At 39.0% G+C, this 18,096-nt stretch overlaps 1 protein-coding gene across 4 annotated transcripts in view; it reads right to left on the reverse strand.

The window, feature by feature from the left end:
* LOC126251832 (cyclic GMP-AMP synthase-like receptor) overlaps nucleotides 1-18,096 on the reverse strand; it is a 387,508-nt gene that overhangs the window by 148,874 nt on the left and 220,538 nt on the right. For all 4 annotated transcript variants that reach the window (XM_049952497.1, XM_049952495.1, XM_049952494.1 and 1 more), the window contains exon 8: nucleotides 13,138-13,263. In XM_049952497.1, the coding sequence (XP_049808454.1) occupies nucleotides 13,138-13,263 (126 nt within the window). The remainder of the gene's footprint in view (nucleotides 1-13,137; nucleotides 13,264-18,096) is intronic.

Below are 18,096 nucleotides of genomic sequence, written 5' to 3' on the forward strand. Positions count from 1 at the left end.
ATAGGTTGGCGTACGAGGGGGCCATCCTGGTATCTATGGCTGTTCCCTTTAATTGTTGGCATGTCTGGCCTTCAAAAGTGAAGAAGTTGTGGGTCAGGATGAAGCTGGCTAAGGTAATGAGGAAAAAGGTTTTAGGTAGGGTGGCAGGTGATCGGCGTGAAAGGAAATGCTCCATCGCAGCAAGGCCCTGGACGTGCGGAATATTTGTGTATAAGGAAGTGGCATCAATGATTACAAGGATGGTTTCCGGGGGTAACAGATTGGGTAAGGATTCCAGGCGTTCGAGAAAGTGGTTAGTGTCTTTGATGAAGGATGGGAGACTGCATGTAATGGGTTGAAGGTGTTGATCTACATAGGCAGAGATACATTCTGTGGGGCTTGGTAACCAGCTACAATAGGGCGGCCGGGATGATGGGGTTTGTGGATTTTAGGAAGAAGGTAGAAGGTAGGGGTGCGGAGTGTCCGTGGGGTCAGGAGGTTGATGGAGTCAGGTGAAAGGTTTTGCAGGGGGCCTAAGGTTCACATACTCCCGACGATCAAGTACCACGGTCGTGGAACCCTTGTCCGCCGGAAGAATGATGATGGATCGGTCAGCCTTCAGATCACGGATAGCCTGGGCTTCAGCAGTGGTGATGTTGGGAGTAGGATTAAGGTTTTTTAAGAAGGATTGAGATGCAAGGCTGGAAGTCAGAAATTCCTGGATGGTTTGGAGAGGGTGATTTTGAGGAAGAGGAGGTGGGTCCCGCTGCGACGGAGGACGGAACTGTTCCAGGCAGGATTCAATTTGGATGGTGTCTTGGGGAGTTGGATCATTAGGAGTAGGATTATGATTATTTTTCTTCGTGGCAAAGTGATATTTCCAGCAGAGAGTATGAGTGTAGGACAGTAAATCTTTGACGAGAGCAGTTTGGTTGAATCTGGGAGTGGGGCTGAAGGTGAGGCCTTTGGATAGGACAGAGGTTTCGGATTGGGAGAGAGGTTTGGAGGAAAGGTTAACTACTGAATTAGGGTGTTGTGGTTCCAGATTGTGTTGATTGGAATTTTGAGGTTTTGGAGGGAGTGGAGCTGGAAGTGGGAGATTGAGTAGATGGGAGAGACTGGGTTTGTGTGCAATGAGAGGACAGTGTTTGTTGGTAATGAGGATCACCCTGTGGCTAAACATGCCTTGGTGCACGGCCAGCACATCTTGGCACATTGGCACAGTGTTACACCGTCCGGGTTATCTGGATACTTCCCACCAACACCAACCTATCCGAACTCCAGAGATGGGAACTTGCTCTTCAATATATCCTCTCTTCCCGGTACCCACCAGGCCGCAATCTGCGCTAATTTCAAGTTGCCGCCACTCATACCTCACCTGTCATTCAACATCATCTTTGCCTCTTCACTTCCGCCTCGAGTGACATCTCCTGCCCAAACTCTTTGTCTTTAAATATGTCTGCTTGTGAGATGTCTGCTTGTGTCTGTATATGTGTGGATGGACATATATCCTCTCTTCCCATTACCCACCAGGCCTCAATCTCCGCTAATTTCAAGTTGCTGCCACTCATACCTCACCTGTCATTCAACATCATCTTTGCCTCTTCACTTCCGCCTCGACTGACATCTCTGCCCAAACTTTTTTGTCTTTAAATATGTCTGCTTGTGAGATGTCTGCTTGTGTCTGTATATGTGTAGATGGACATGTGTGTGTGTGCGAGTGTATACCCGTCCTTTTTTCCCGCTAAGGTAAGTCTTTCCGCTCCCGGGATTGGAATGACTCCTTACCCTCTCCCTTAAAACCCACATCCTTTCGTCTTTCCCTCTCCTTCCTTCTTTCCTGATGAGGCAACAGTTTGTTGCGAAAGCTTGAATTTTGTGTGTATGTTTGTGTTCGTTTGTGTGTCTGTCGACCTGCCAGCACTTTCATTTGGTAAGTCACATCATCTTTGTTTTTATATATATATAGACACACACACACACACACACACAAAACTCAAGCCTTCGCAACAAACCGCCACCCCACCAGGAAAGAGGGAAGGAGAGGGAAAGACGAAAGGATGCGGGCCCTAAGGGAGAGGGCAAGGAGCCACTCCAATCCCGTTAGCGAAAAGACCCACCCTAGGGGGAAAAAAGGACGGGCATACACTCGCACTCACACACACATCCATCCACTCATACACAGACACAAGCAAACATATTTAAAGACAAAGAGTTTGGGCAGAGATGTCAGTCGAGGTGGAAGTGTAGAGGCAAAGATGTTGTTGAATGACAAGTGAGGTATGAGTGGCGGCAACTTGAAATTAGCGGAGATTGAGGCCTGGTGGGTGACGGGAAGAGAGGATATATTGAAGAGCAAGTTCCCATCTCCGGAGTTCGGATAGGTTGGTGTTGGTGGGAAGTATCCAGATAACCCGGATGTTGTAACACTGTGCCAAGATGTGCTGGCCGTGCACCAAGGCATGTTTAGCCACAGGGTGATCCTCATTACCAACAAACACTCCTGTGGCCGGGGGGACTTATCTTAGGGGGAGGGAGGGACGGGTGTACACTCGCACGCGCACGCATGTCCATCCGCACATGCGCAGACATAGGCAGACATTTGCCTTTACAAATGTCTGCTTGTGTCTGTGTATGTGCGGATGGATATGTGTGTGTGTGTGTGTGTGTGTGTGTGTGTGTGTGTGTGCGTGCGAGTGTACACCTGTCCTTTTTTCCCCCTAAGGTAAGTCTTTCCGCTCCCGGGATTGGAATGACTCCTTACCCTCTCCCTCAAAACCCACATCCTTTCGTCTTTCCCTCTCCTTCCCTCTTTCCTGATGAGGCAACAGTTTGTTGTGAAAGCTTGAATTTTGTGTTTATGTTTGTGTTTGTTTGTGTGTCTATCGACCTGCCAGCGTTTTCGTTTGGTAAGTCACATCATCTTTGTTTTTAGATATATTTTTCCCACGTGGAATGTTTCCCTCTATTATATTAATATTGTATATTTATATATCTAATAACAAAGATGATGTAACTTACCAAACAAAAGCGTTGGTACGTTGATAGAGACAATAACAAACACAAACATACACACAAAGTTCAAGCTTTCGTAACCTATGGTTGCTTCATCAGGAAAGAGGGAAGGAGAGGGAAAGACGAAAGGATGGTGAGTATTTGTATATTTAAGTGCATGAGACTTAATGGTAATTGTTAACTAATTACTTAGCAGTTTTAGTATATCAGTATAATATGAGTTGACTTTAGGATGAAAATCTGCAAGTTTACTTTGAATTTGTCATTTGTATTTAGGCAGATGTTGATTATGTTGCATTTTACTTTTACTGTTATATAGGTTGTTTCTGCATGTTCATACAGTATGAGCATAGAGTCAGTAGTGAGAAGGAAGTTAGGTTTCATTTCACTTTTCCTGATAAATTCATGACAATTTACTGGTACCAGTAATTGAAAAAATCTCTAGAATACTGGTACATTATGAGTAATTAACAGCAGACTTTGCGGACTTGTAGAAGTTTATGGTTTCGTAACATAGAATTTCAATCGTACTGGTTCTGTTAATCTGGTTGTACGAGTGTACCAAGACATAATTATGATGTACTCAGCTTCTGTTGATCAGATACAGAATTATTTCACAGGAATTATTATGTCAGAAGTATGCTGAGGAAAACACAGTTTTATGAAAGAATGTTAAAGTAGACGTTGTGAATTAATGTATACTATTTCACTGTAAGTATGTTTATATGGCTAGTAAATCTACTGTGGTCATTACTACTGATTCTATGCAAATTTGAAATCATTGAATAACTATTTTGTTAATTACAGAATTCAGTTACATTGTGTTTAGTTTGTGAAACACATTTGTGAAAATTATGCAATAGGAATGTTTCAGTGTGCTAATGCAGGCTAAAATTTTGAGAATTTGATATGATCACTTGCTTCACACAAAACTTGTACTACAGTAGGATCTGCAATAATTAATGGTGATTTTGATTAGTGTAATGTGAATCAATAAGGTTTTGTAACTGATTTAATTAATCATTTCATTAATTATGAGCCATTTAGCTGAGAATTGTGAATTGTATTATGTACCAAATAATCTGCTGCTCTAGAAGGCCTATAAAAATTAGCTTGAGAAATGACAACTCATTAAGTTGACTGATAATTCCAATATAATTAACACAATGATTAGTATAATTCATGAAATTAACTTACATGCAATACTAATTAAGCATGATTATTAACTAAAGGACACTGTAAAAATGTCTTTGCATTTGTAATGGTGATCTGGATTTAATTAGAGTTTTGTGGATATGTACATATTCAGTATTTAATGTTATGTAAGTGATTTATTGTTAGGTTGAGTAAGGGATGCTAATTTTACTTCACTATGCCTAGGGTAGATATTAGTTGATTTGCTGTACTGATTGAAATATTTTTGTGAAAATATAACTGTGGATGGATGGTTAAACAATGTTTTTGAAATTAGTCATTGAACTATGAGCTGTTAATTATTATGTCATTAGGGGAATTGAGACATTAGTTGTACTGTAGATGAACTTTATGTGTATTACCAGCCCATTTTGTCAAATATTTTAGTAATATTACAATAATTATCATAATGTGCCTTGAAAAATTGTGATTAACTTGAAGTGCTTTTTAAATTGTATACATTATGGGAAAAATTATAAACAGGAATGAGCATTAGTTTTATTGTTTCTAATGTCATGCCATTGCAGTCAGGTTAATGATTAGTGGGAGAGTACCAAAGTGCTTTAGTATTTTATTAGCAACAAAGATCAGTATGAATGAATCTGTCATCTACAGCAGATTTATATTCATCCCATGTATTTTTTATGATGTTTGTTAACAATTAGAGAAGAAGAGCTATGTAAGGAGTCAGACTTGGTAATCTTATGAAAGTCTTCTAAGAAAAAAGTTAGTGATATACACACTTATCATGATTTGTAGCAGATAATGTTGAATATGACCTACTGATTGTTGGATGTGACTTTAACCTGCCAAGTATAGCCTGGAATGTCTGGAGATTCATTGTAGGAGGTACAGGCAGACAGTCATGCAAAATACTTTTAAACATGTTTCCAGAACAGCTTGCTCAGCAGCCCACAAGCAATGGAAATATCTTAGACCTTGTAAATAAAAAAAGGCTGGACCTTATTGAGAATGTCAGTATATAAATGTGGATTAGAGATCATGATGTCATTATAGCAACCATGATTATGGAAATTAATAAATCAGTCAAGAAGACTAGGAGAGTGTTTCTGCTAGACACAGCAGATAAGCAGTAATTAGTATCTTACTTAGGCTGTGAATTAGCATCACTTAGTTCCAGTAAGATGGATGTAGAGGAATTATGGGCAAAGTTTAAGCTGATTGTAGATCATGGTCTGGGGAGTTATGTGCCTAGCAAGTGGATAAAGGATGGAAAAGACCCAAAATGGTTTAATGACAAAATTCTGTGGATGCTGAGAAGGCAGAGGCTGTTGCACTCTCAGTTCAAAAGAGAACATACAAATGGTGACAAGAGAAGGTTAGTAGAGATTCATGCATTGCGAAAAGATCTATGCACGAAGCATACAACAACTACCACTGTCACACCTTAGCAAAAGATCTGGCTGAGAACCTTAGAAAATTCTTGTCTTACACAAAATTGCTAAGCAGCTGTAAGGATTCCATTCAGTCCCTTGTTGACCAGTGTGGTGTGCCACTTGAAGATAGAACAATGAAAGCTGTAGTTTTAAATTTCATGTTTAAGTATTCGTACATAGGATGTTTAATTATAATGATGTAGATATTAATCATAAACCAGAATGTCACAGTAATGAGAATTTTGATGTAGTGTGTACTAATTTTTTCTTCTCTTAGCCAGAAAACAGTGTTACTGATATATGTAAAACAGGTGTTGACTGTATTGTATCTGAATTAGGTGGTATTTCTGATGTAGATGTGAATGAGAGCTGTGAAATGACTGAGACTGGTAGCTTATTGCAAATGAATGTAGGTGAGGAATGTGACTTTGATGGTAATGAGACTTGTGTTGTTAATGATGTTGTTGATGAAGTAATTTTGGAAGAGGATGATAATGATGCTGATGAGTATCAGGTATTTGTGGAGTTTAAGAATAATGAAGTTTCAGAGTTATTAGTGAATGCAGGTCAGGCAAGTGATGTTTATGATGATGTAAGTGAGAGTCATGGGATACCAGTCCACTCAAAGCAGTTTTTCATTAATGCCATGCAGAGAATGATTCAAATAGTAAAAGTGAGTTATCTGTAAGCCTAGAGAATGAAGGTGAAACCTTTTTTAAATAAGTTTGGGATGAAATTGATGATAACATAGACAAATTTGTATTCTGGAATAAGTTAGTTGTGGTTAGTCAAAACTTGTAACCAAATTGATAGAATGAAGTGAAAGAAAATCTAAGTAGGACATGTTATTTTAACAGAAATATATTTTGTGTTCCTTCTGAAATAAGTGATTTTAGTTGTCCTATGGAATCCATTCAGTGTGTTCCAATATTTACCTGACAACCTGTGTAACCAAAGTAATGCTATGATACCAGTAAAGCTGAAAAAAACTCTGCAAGAACAGTGAACATGTAGCATTTGATGAAACTGAAAGTGATCTCTTACATGAAGCATCTAGTAACAGAAATGATTATTAAGATTTTGGAATCCTTACATTAAGGTTAAGATTAATCTGTGGGAAGGGAACTGTTTAATTGATACAGGTAGCCTGATTTGTGGTATATCTGAACAACTTGGAGACAAGATAAAATATGGTAAGAATTTTGTAGAAATGACCATTGTAGGTGTATAGATAAGAGGAGCTACAGGTAAGCTAAACAAAATGGTAAAATCTCAGGTACTTTTAATGTTTAACATAGAAGGCAAGAAATTTGAAGATGGATGCTTAGTGATTCCTAGTCTGGAAGAAAATATAATCCTTGGTATGGATTAAATAGTGAAAGTTGAGGCATGTTTTGGATGGATTGCTAAAGAATTGTTTATTTTGGAAACTAAAAGTAATACCTATGTGAAAACTAATTTCTGTATCTTAAACTGTGGGACAAGTTGTAACTATTTGCAGAACATTGTGAACTTTGTGAACCATCTGATGATATCGATTTTGATGAGATTGAAGATCAGGATTTTGAAAGTGTAGTGGATTCTAAAGTAAGGGAAGCTATGACTCTTAATGACATACAAAAAGAACAACTTAGAAATTTGTTATTGAAGTTTAGATATGTGTTTAGTGAAAAACCAGGGAAAGTGAAAGGCTATCAGTGCATATTTTACCTACAAGATCATCAACCTTTCCTTCTCAAGCCATATAATATATCATTTTCTAAAAAGAAAGATGCAGAGAAAGAAATTCGGAAAGTGGAAACATGGGGGTGTAATAAAGAGAAGTAGGACTGCTTACAATAATCCTTTAGTTGTGGTAAGTAAGAGAAATGGTGGAGTGAGAATTGTTTTGGACTCTAGACATCTTAATAAATTTCTTACCAGAGAGAATGGCCATCCTGAAAACATGGACAAGCTGGGACACAAATTTTAATTGACGTCTGGATTTCACCAGATCCCACTTGAAATTAATTCCAGAAAGTATACAGCATTTTTGTACTGAGGTAAGTGTTTTCAGTATTGTGTGGTGCCACTTGGGCTAAATGTATCTGTAGCTGAATTCATCAAAGCTCTGGATTCTATCTTAGGACGTGAAGTGTGTTCAAAATTAATTGTGTATATTGATGACATTATGGTTGCTGAAAAGACTTGGAAACAACACTTGAATCTGTTAAGAGATGTATTTCAAAATTAGAATCAGGAGGTATGACTCTGAAAATAGGTATTGTAAGTGTAAATTTGGTGTGAAAGAAGTTCAATTTTTAGGACATGTTATATCTGAAAAGGAATTGCACATGATAAAGAGAAACTTGATGCTATTGCTAATTTTCCTACTCCTTGTAACAAAAGATAGCTTAAATCATTTTTTGGATTAACTAGATTTTACAGAAAATTTTGTAGCAGCCGAGCTTTGGATGCTCCATGCTTGTACAAACTTTTGAAGAAGAATACCATTTAGGATTGGAATCAGCAGTGTCAGAATGCTTTTGATGAGATCAGACAATAGTTGTGTCAAAGTAAGATATTGTTCAGACCAGATTTGTCTCTTCCTTTTTTATTATGACAGACAATAGTGATGTTGCATTAGGTACTCATTTATTTCAGGAGGTTGAAGTTGATGGTGTTATTGAACATAGACTTCTTGCATTTGCTAGTAGAGTATTGCGGAGACATGAAAATACTTGCTGTGCATTGGGTACTCAACAAGTTTAAAAATTATCTACTAGGCCACAAAGTCATCTTCTATACTGATCACAAAGCATTATGTTATTTTCAGGTGTGTAAGCTGCACCACAACAGAATTACTCATTGGGCCTTGTTTTTACAGCAGTTCAATTATGAAATCAGATATATTAAGGACACAGACAATATAGTTACTGATGCTTTGTTTAGGCTGTCTTTAGGGAGTGAATCATGTAACAACTTTGAACAAGGAGAGAATGAGTTTAAAATTATGTACTTGAGAGGTGTTCAAGAGGAAAAAGAGATCTTGAAAATTTGCAAAGACATCCACAGGTATCAAAATCAAGATGAAAATTGGAAATTGGTTAGAGCATGTTGGGTAAGAAAGGAGGAGAAAAGACAAAACAATATTGTAAGGTACAGAAGGGTATTTTATTCAGGAGACATAAAACTGACTCAGAGGATTGGAAACTATGTTGGCTGGAACAGTGTATTGATACTTTAATTACTTATACACATGAGACTTTTGTTCATTGTGGATCAACCAAATGCACACAAAAGATTCAGGAAAACATCTATTTTTATAACATAGGAAGAAGAGTCAAGAAGAAGATTGCCATCTGTGACTGATGTCAAAGAGTAGAAGTAAGTAACCAAACAAGTAGAGGCCAAATGCAAAATATATTGCATAATAGTAACCTTGATCTCGTGTCTGTTGATGTTTATGGACCTTTACCTTAGTCTAAGAATGGATTTTGTTATGTTTTTGTGGTGGTTGATGTATTTTTGAAGTTCATAAAGTTGTTTCCTCTTAAGAAAGCTCTCTGTAAGCCAATCATCTCTAAGGTTGAAAACACACATTTTCATCAGGTATGTATTCATAAAACAATTTTATCTGATAATGATTCTCAGTTTACATCACAAACTTGGAAAGATTTTGTTGACCATGTAAAAGTAAAACATATTCTAAACTCGGTGTACCATCCTTTGAGTAACCCTGTAAAAAGATATGTTACAGAGAGATTGGTAGACTGTTTGGAACATATTGTAGTAAGAATCATACCAGTTGAATAGATTATGTCAATGATTTTGAGGATATTATGAACAACTTACAACATTCTTCAACACGTTTTTCATCATTTGAAATCATGTTTAATCACACACCAGCTAACTTTATTTCTGAAAATGTTGAGTTTCCACCATGTAAAATTCTGTCACCACAAGAGAGCAAGAGAGGGAAGAATGTGTTAATGAGACGATGAAAAGACAGGGGGGGGGGGGGGGGGTAGGAGAAAGCAGAGACATGATGGTAAAGGTAGATTTTCTAAGTTTTATGTAGGAGATCTTGTGTTGGCAAAAGCCAAAGAGAATTCTAAAATATTGATAGACATTATCCATAAGTACCTGATTTTTGTTTGTTTGTTCTTTTTCCATTATCATGAATTCAGTATGTAAGAAGAAGTAATTTCTAGAGTTTTATCTTATCCATTGACTGAGTTTAAATCTATTTGTAGATTCATAAAACTATGTAATTGTGTTTGTTTGTCTGGAATTTAGTATGTAAGATGTTGTAGTTTCTAAATTTCTGTCTTATCTATTGACTGAGTTAAAAAATCTGTGATATACTATATAGTTGTGTTCTGTAATAGATATGTGCTTTAGAATTTGATATACATATATGCCATGAGACTATATGAATGGATCCCTTTTGCAATTTTGAAATGGCACAATGTTCATAATTTTTACTGTAAAAATTAGGAATAGTATCTGAGCATATCTGTGTGTAATACCTGATTACTCCATTCTTTTCATTGCATTTAACTCTGTTTCTTAATGTTTCTTATGCGAACATTTTTTTAAATATCATCTGACATAAATCCCATATAATTGACTATGTAAAATGATTAAGCAGAACATATCTCATGTGATGTGAAGAAGGTATTGAAAGCATATTTAGTACACAAAACAATTTTTCAGGATTTGATGTGAATGGTAGACAGGAAGTTACCCATCCATTGGAGTGTGTGATGAGAATTCTAATGAGGAAGCTGAAAGATGTTGGCGGATCCACTCCCCACACTGCTGTGTGGCTTCACCCTGCTGGACCAGTCAACTTGCAAGAGATTGTGGGTGCTGGGTAATGTACTTGAGCATCTGTCAACTGGGTCTGTGTTCTGACTAATATTTGTGACTTGTTAGCCAAGACTGCTAAGGACAGGATATATGCATGTCTGCTTTCATACTCTGATACTGGTTCTCAAGCTACTGGATTGTGTCATCATTCAAAGCTATTTATGACTATATTTACTTGAATCTACCCTGAGTATTGCAATATTGTATCTGATTGGAACTTGAGCTGTGAACAGACTCATGCTTAGCTCTGTGTTTTGGGTACCCCTTGTCATCATGACTGTGTGTGTGTGTGTAGTCAAGGAGAGAGTACAATCATTGGTTGAAGCTAAACGCTTCTCACAATTACTCTTTGCACATGATTGAACTCATTGAGATGATTATGAGCTTTATTCATTTTGTTGCGTTGAAACTTTGTTGCTGGTATGTACCTGGTGTGCTTTTGGATTCGTGGGTCAGTCCCCACATCATAAACTTAGGCCCTACACATATAAATAAATATTCACACTGTTCCTGAGTGGCAAATACATTGTAGGGATGTGTGATTACCTCAGTACATTAACAGAAATTTGAAGGGCAAACTGTTAATTTTTATGTACCTCATTTGGTATTTTTTCACCAATCTCTGTCTGTCAGTCTTTTGAGACATATATAATTGTACTCTTCCAGTTTTGTTTTAATTAAAAATTGTAATATGAAGAAGTTGAGAGTTTTCATTGTTGTACTTACCTATGTCCTGTTCTTCACCCCCAGATGTGACGAGGACTTGCATTTTTAAATGGACCTTTACGAAGATGAAGTAAACACAAAGAGAGAGTAGCTACCAGAACCACACTGGCATTGTTGTACATTGTTGGGGAGGAAAGATAAATAACAAGCTGCACACCAAAACTAAAAGGAATTAACATTTATCCAATGTTTCAAAACTGACACAATGTTCTTAACGTGCATGCTTCTATACCTGCACCTGTTTCTGGGCAGACAACTTTTGGTGTGGCCAAACAATAATTACTTCATATCTGGACAATTCACATTATCTCTCTCCCCAACCGTTATAGTAATTCTTGAAATGTAAGAATAAAGAATAATATAAAAGAAATTCAGTGATGGCTAACTGCATTTTAATTGCAATGAGAGGTTGTAATCACTGTCTACAACATGTTAGCACTAAATGAAAATTAGGAGCCTATGTTGAGAGACAGAAAATGGAATGCACAGTGATGTAATCTAAGCAAAGGAGGGTTATTATTGATAATTATCAGAAACAGTACTTTAAATTAAAATATGCTAGAAATGATAGTTAAAAGAAACTACTTGAGACATTTTCCTTTATTAAGAGAGAGTACTTTGCAATCTACTTCCTTGTAACTTTATTCTCTGTAGAGTAGCACCTAGTTATTACTAGTGTTTTGTGAATTTTGCAGTAGTAGTCAGTGTTAAAGAGACCTTGGACTTTGTTTTTAGTTTTTCCATGTCTATCTGTAACAGTCAATCTAGGTTATGTTTTGAGAATGAAATTTTCACTCTGCAGTGGAGTGTGGTCTGAGATAATACTTATCTTTATTTATTTATTTTTAATGGTATGTATATCTTGAGGTGGGGGGGCGGGGGGGGGGGGAAAGAGGAGTGGAAAGGGGGGGGGCTAATGGAAGTGATCAATGGTTCAAACAATATACAATCTGAGCCCCTAACTTTAATTCAGAACCTGATACATAGGTCATGGGAAACATGATATTTGTGATTATTGCTAACTTATTGTGATTCATAATTTTGATGTTTTACCAAGATGCAAATGTAGTTATACTAAACACTATGCATTAACATTTCAAAATTGTTAGTTTAGATACAAATTATGTTTTGAAAGTTGTAGAAGACGTAGCAACTCAAAAGCAGTTTAAATTACTTACAATATTTCTAGATAACTTTTGACTGTACAATTCTGTTAATATTCTGTCAAAGAGTCAGGAAGAATGATAGCAGGAAAACAACAGTGTGATTAAAAAGTAAATTAATTTATTTCTGTACTAATTGCTTAAGACATCTACTTATATAATTTTTTTATATAAATATGTTTTGCTATGTAATTCTGCTTGTGTAAAACCTGTAATCAAATTCTGCAGTAACAAATTTTGTGTTCAAACTGTGAAAAATGAACAACTATTAATTATAATTTCAGTTATGCATTAAGCTAAACAATACTGTGAAATGTTAAATGTTATTTATACCACGACTGGCAATGCCCGCCAAGTTAGTCCAATTATAGTCATAGTTAAGTCAGATAGTCTTTGTTGGGCATTGCCAGAAATGTGTAAACTAATGTTTCTCTGTGGCTGATAGAATTTGGCATAAATGGAGAGTAATTTAAAACTGTATTTGCATTCATTAACATTACTAAACATCAAGACAGAGTTATAGTTCCAACAGATAAGTATATTTTTTAAATTTTTTTTAGTTGTGCTCTTACCATTCAAACTTACATTGTTGGTAATCAACACTGACTGTTGTTTCAATAGAGTCACCTGTAGTTTGCAAAGTTCATTATTCTAAATGACTAAAATCTCCATATTTATTTATTTTCAAATGTTATACGTCACAATGTGCACATGTATGACTACACGCACCTAACCACCATGATGAAACTGACAACTTGTATTAGATGTCAGTAGATTCATTTGAACCATTTATATGCAACTACACTTACCTCAATGAGAGTCTTGCCCAAACTTTTTTGCCAATATTTTTTACCATTTTCATGAGTCTTCCACAAAAACATAGTTTTTATGTAATAGCTTGAAAGTCCTTTCCAATTTTTAATATCTCTGAGTTTCTAGAAAAGAAAATGGACAATTACTTATTCTGTTCAGCAAATAACAAAAGCAGAAAATAGAACAGTTGCAGCTGAGGGGAGGCAGTCCTGTGATATAAAACACAAACAATATTAATCACTGTGTTAACAACCATCAACAATGCACTTTCAATCTGGAGTGAATTGCATGTGGTGTAATATAACCATATTATAGTGTTACATATTATTCCAGAAGAGATATATAAATTCCTGCATATTCTTTCTAATGAATAATACATGTGAATGAAAGCCATAAAACAACTTACTGTAAAGCAGTACACAGTTATTTTGCAGATTTGTTATTTTTATTTGCATGTAAAGAACTACACCAAGGGATGAGGCTTATCTTCGAGGTTGGACAGTGATCAAAGTAACTTCATGACAGGAAGTACCTACAAAGAAGTGGACATAAAAGCTCCTAGCATTGACAGCCTAATTTGCAGAAGTGCAACATCCCTAAGGAACATATGTGAGACTGATTGCAGAAAGGGACCTCCCGTCAAAAATTTTGGATCTTGAGCTATTGTGATATTTAGTTTGAGCAATAAATTCTCAGGTGTTGGTTAAAAAAAAGAAAAAGGAAGAAAGAATCTGTCTCTAAATTTGAGTGAGTTCTGACACGATGAATATTGGTGTTGGAAAATTGGAGTTTTGAGATAATGTGTTTTAAAGATTCCCTTCAAATGGCACAGCTTTTTTAAGTTAGCATTACACATAAAGTGGTTAACCCCTCCAGACTTATAAAGCACATTACAGTGTACAAAATTTTAAAAGCAAATAAATTGGTCCCAAATTGAGAAAAATTAGCATACCTTGCACAGGTTTCTATTTGGCAAAATATTAGTGTTATTGCTACGTGTTATGGCATCTTTTATACCAAATTTCGATTTTTATGCTATTAATGGACCAAAAAAAAGAACCTAAAATACACTACAGTGCATTTAAGAAGTGCAGTCTCACATTTTAATAACTGTAAGGTGTAGATTCATGCAGTCTGTAGTGCAGTTGTCACTTGTTTGTTTTAAATGGCCAATGATCATTGTCACACTGTGATGAAGCAAGCTGGGATAATTTTAATTCTCCTCTTGTTTTGCCATCTGCCTCCTTAAATTCGTTTTTTCACCCATAACTAATTACTATTAGGATACGCGAGTATAATCTGCATTTCCATAAAAGAGAAAGGTTGGCCCTCAGTTTTAAAGAATATATCACCAGATCTAATTTCTTGCTTAGTTTTATGTATGTAATTGATTTTCTAATGTTTTTGACTTAGTTAGTGCTGTTATGACAGTGCCACGACATTTAACAGTGCCGCCACGACAGTACGTGCAAACAGTGATAGAGGCGCTCCGCAACTCGGCTGAGCGCGGGAGTGCCACCTAGCTACGAACGGTGCCGGCCGCATGTCACGGCACGGCAGTCGAATAAGAGATACTGAGTTGTTATCATGTAACCAGCTATTGTTTCTAAATGAGTGTGTTTGAATATCCACGCAATTAATGGTGATTAAAGGTTATAACACTTTTTGGCAACGAGGATGGGATATTTTCACTGCGTTGTGGATTTGTGTGTTCGTGACAGGGCAGACATGGAACAGCTTATGCAAGCGCTCATTGAACAACAAACACAGCTGACGGCTACTATTCAGGCACTGTCGACGTCACTTACTTATTGTCTGTCTTCCTCTTCTCCACCTCCATTCCCTCCTTATGACGAGGCCGCTGAAGACTGGGAGGATTATGAGAAGTGTTTGTGGCAACACTTCTTGGCTTTCGGCATTGTCGATGCTCCTATGTGTAAGTCGTTATTTCTATCTTGGATTTCCCCACGGATCTATCAGCTGCTATCTCAGTTAGCCTCTCTGCGGGAACCTGCCTCTCTGTCCTTCCAAGAAATGTGTGACTTATTGTCTAACTATTACCGAAAAAACACCCATGTCGTTGCCGCCCATGTGGCGTTCTATCAGTGTCGTAAACAGCCCCATCAATCTTACCGGGCTTGGGCGGCGGAACTACACGGTCTGAGTAGGAAATGTCAGTTTGTCATGGACACTCATCATGAGGCTTATGCTCATTCAATGGTTAGGGATGCTATTCTACGGCTTGCTCCTGATAAAGAAGTTTGGCAACGTGCCCTACAACTGCCAAACCCGTCGTTGTCAGAAGTTCTAAGCATCGCTCAATCCTCTGAAGTGTCTCAAGCTGCCAGCGCGCAAATAGACGCATGGTGTGATGTAGGCGCTGTACAGTCAACTTTCGACACGGACAATTTGCCTGTTTCACAGGAGATTGAAGATGTGGAGGCGGTTCACTCGCGTAAACAACGTCACGTTGGGCCACAACGCTCGCAGCGAAAACAGCAACCACAGAAGCAGATTCGTTCCGCACTTCCTTCTTGTCCACGTTGTTTCGTACAACATGACAGGGCCGCGTGTCCAAAACGTTGGGTCACGTGTAATTCATGTAGGAAAAAAGGCCACATTGCTTCTGTGTGTCAGCCCCCTAAGTTTACTGTCGACGAGGATGAGGCATCGGACATGGATGTTAACTGTGTGCTTTCTCAAAACAAATAAGTTGTTTGTTACTGTTTGTGTTCTGGATAAAGACATTTGCATGCAAGTGGACACTGGCTCTGCAGTAACTCTCATTAATTCTCGCACGTATTTGGAGTTGGGCTCCCCTCCCTTGTCTCCAGTTACGCGAAATCTGGGAACTTATAATAAACAGAAAATTCCTATCATTGGCCAGTTTGATGCTTCCACTGCCTACAAGTCTGTTGTTAGGCCCCTCACATTTTATGTGGTGGATCATGCGGGCACTGAAAACCTGTTCGGTTATGATGCTTTCCAGTTGTTCGGGTTCTCCATTGATGATGATGTGCACCTCATATCTGAGGATATTCCGTATCAACAGCTGGATGGATTGTGTTCTGAATTTTCGTCCGTGTTCTCTGCTGGTCTGGGTCATGCCAAGGATTTTGAAGCCCACATTACTCTTAAACCTACAGCTCGCCCTAAGTTTTTCCGGGCACGCCCTATTCCGGTGGCATTGCGTGCACCTGTCAAGGCTGAGATAGACAGGTTAACAGCTTCAGGGATTCTCCTTCCTGTTACCTCCAGCAAATGGGCATCGCCAATCGTGGTGGTTTCTAAACTAAACAGGAGTATGCGATTGTGTGGTGATTTTAAAGCCACTGTCAACGCTCAGAGCCTCATTGACACTTATCCTCTTCCCCGTCCTGAGGAGTTATTTACCAAGCTCGCTGGGGGCCAGTTCTTTTCCAAACTTGACTTATTGGAGGCGTACCAACAGTTGCCGTTGGATGCTTCTTCCAAGGAATTTCTCATCATCAACACTCCTTGTGGGTTGTATCAGTACCAGCGGTTACCATTTGGCATCGCTAGCGCGCCGGCCATTTTTCAGCGGTTTTTGGAACAGCTCACGGCTTCCGTTCCCGGCTGCATAAACTATCTGGATGACATTGTTGTTACGGGGGCCTCCACTGAGGAGCAGCTTCGCAATTTGCATTCACTGTTTCAGGTTTTGCATTCGGCTGGGTTGAGGTGCAATCTGGACAAGTCACAGTTCTTCCAACCCTCCATTGTGTATCTTGGTTTCCACTTGTCCCGTGAGGGTATACGTCCTCTACGTCAGCACGTTGCGGCCATTAACGCTCTACCCCGGCCATCTACGGTCATAGAACTTCAGGCGTTTCTAGGCAAGATTGCTTATTATCACAAATTCATTCCATCCGCGGCGGCGGTAGCTCATCCTCTGCATCAGCTGTTATGCAAAAACGTCCCTTTCTGTTGGTCCGACGAGTGTGAGCAGGCTTTTGTCTGCCTGAAGGCTCATTTGCAGTTGGCGCCTTGTCTTGCCACATTCCGTCCGGGTCAGCACTTGGTTCTGGCGACTGACGCGTCACAGTATGGCCTAGGGGCTGTTCCCGCCCATCGGTATGAGGATGGGTCGGAACGACCCATCGTCTATGCTTCCAAGACCCTCAACGATGCGCAACGGCATTACTCTCACATCAAAAAGGAGGCGCTCGCTATCATTTATGCTCTAAAAAAGTTCACCGTCTTTTTGTATGGTTCTAAGTTTCACCTCATCACCGACCACATGCCGCTGGTCTCTCTGTTCAGCCCATCGGCATTGCCTCTGGATAAGGCAGCTCACCGCCTGCAACGTTGGGCCTTATACTTGTCTCATTTCACTATGAGATTCACTATCACCCCACGGCCCAGAACAACAACGCTGACGCATTGTCACGATTGCCGATGGGCCCCGACACGGTTTTCGATCGTGATGAACTACTCTGTTTCCACATTGATGAGGAAGAACGTTGTGCAGTCGAGGGTTTTCCACTTACAGGTTCGCAGGTCACGTCGGCTACTGCGCGGGACCCGGTCCTGCGTCAGGTAATCGGTTTTGTTCAACGGGGTTGGCCGGACAGGACCCAAGGCCGGGCATCGGATACCCTTCGCAACTACCATACCTTGCGCATCGTCTGTCTGTTCATGATGGTGTTGTTCTTCTGGCCACGGATGGCACATCTCCACGGGTCATGGTGCCAGCCTCTCTTCACAAAGATGTTCTCAAACTGTTGCATGAAGGCCATTGGGGTATTTCTCGGACAAAGTCCCTGGCCCGCAGGCACGTTTATTGGCCCGGTATTGATTCGGACATCACCCACATGGTTGCTGCGTGTGGTCAGTGTGCTCAACAACTGGCTGCACCTCATACAATGCCCTCTCCGTGGCCTGATCCGGCGCAGCCATGGGAATGGGTGTACGCTGACTTTGCCGGCCCCTTC

The sequence above is a fragment of the Schistocerca nitens genome, chromosome 4, assembly GCF_023898315.1.
Source record: "Schistocerca nitens isolate TAMUIC-IGC-003100 chromosome 4, iqSchNite1.1, whole genome shotgun sequence".
Classification (NCBI taxonomy): domain Eukaryota; kingdom Metazoa; phylum Arthropoda; class Insecta; order Orthoptera; family Acrididae; genus Schistocerca; species Schistocerca nitens.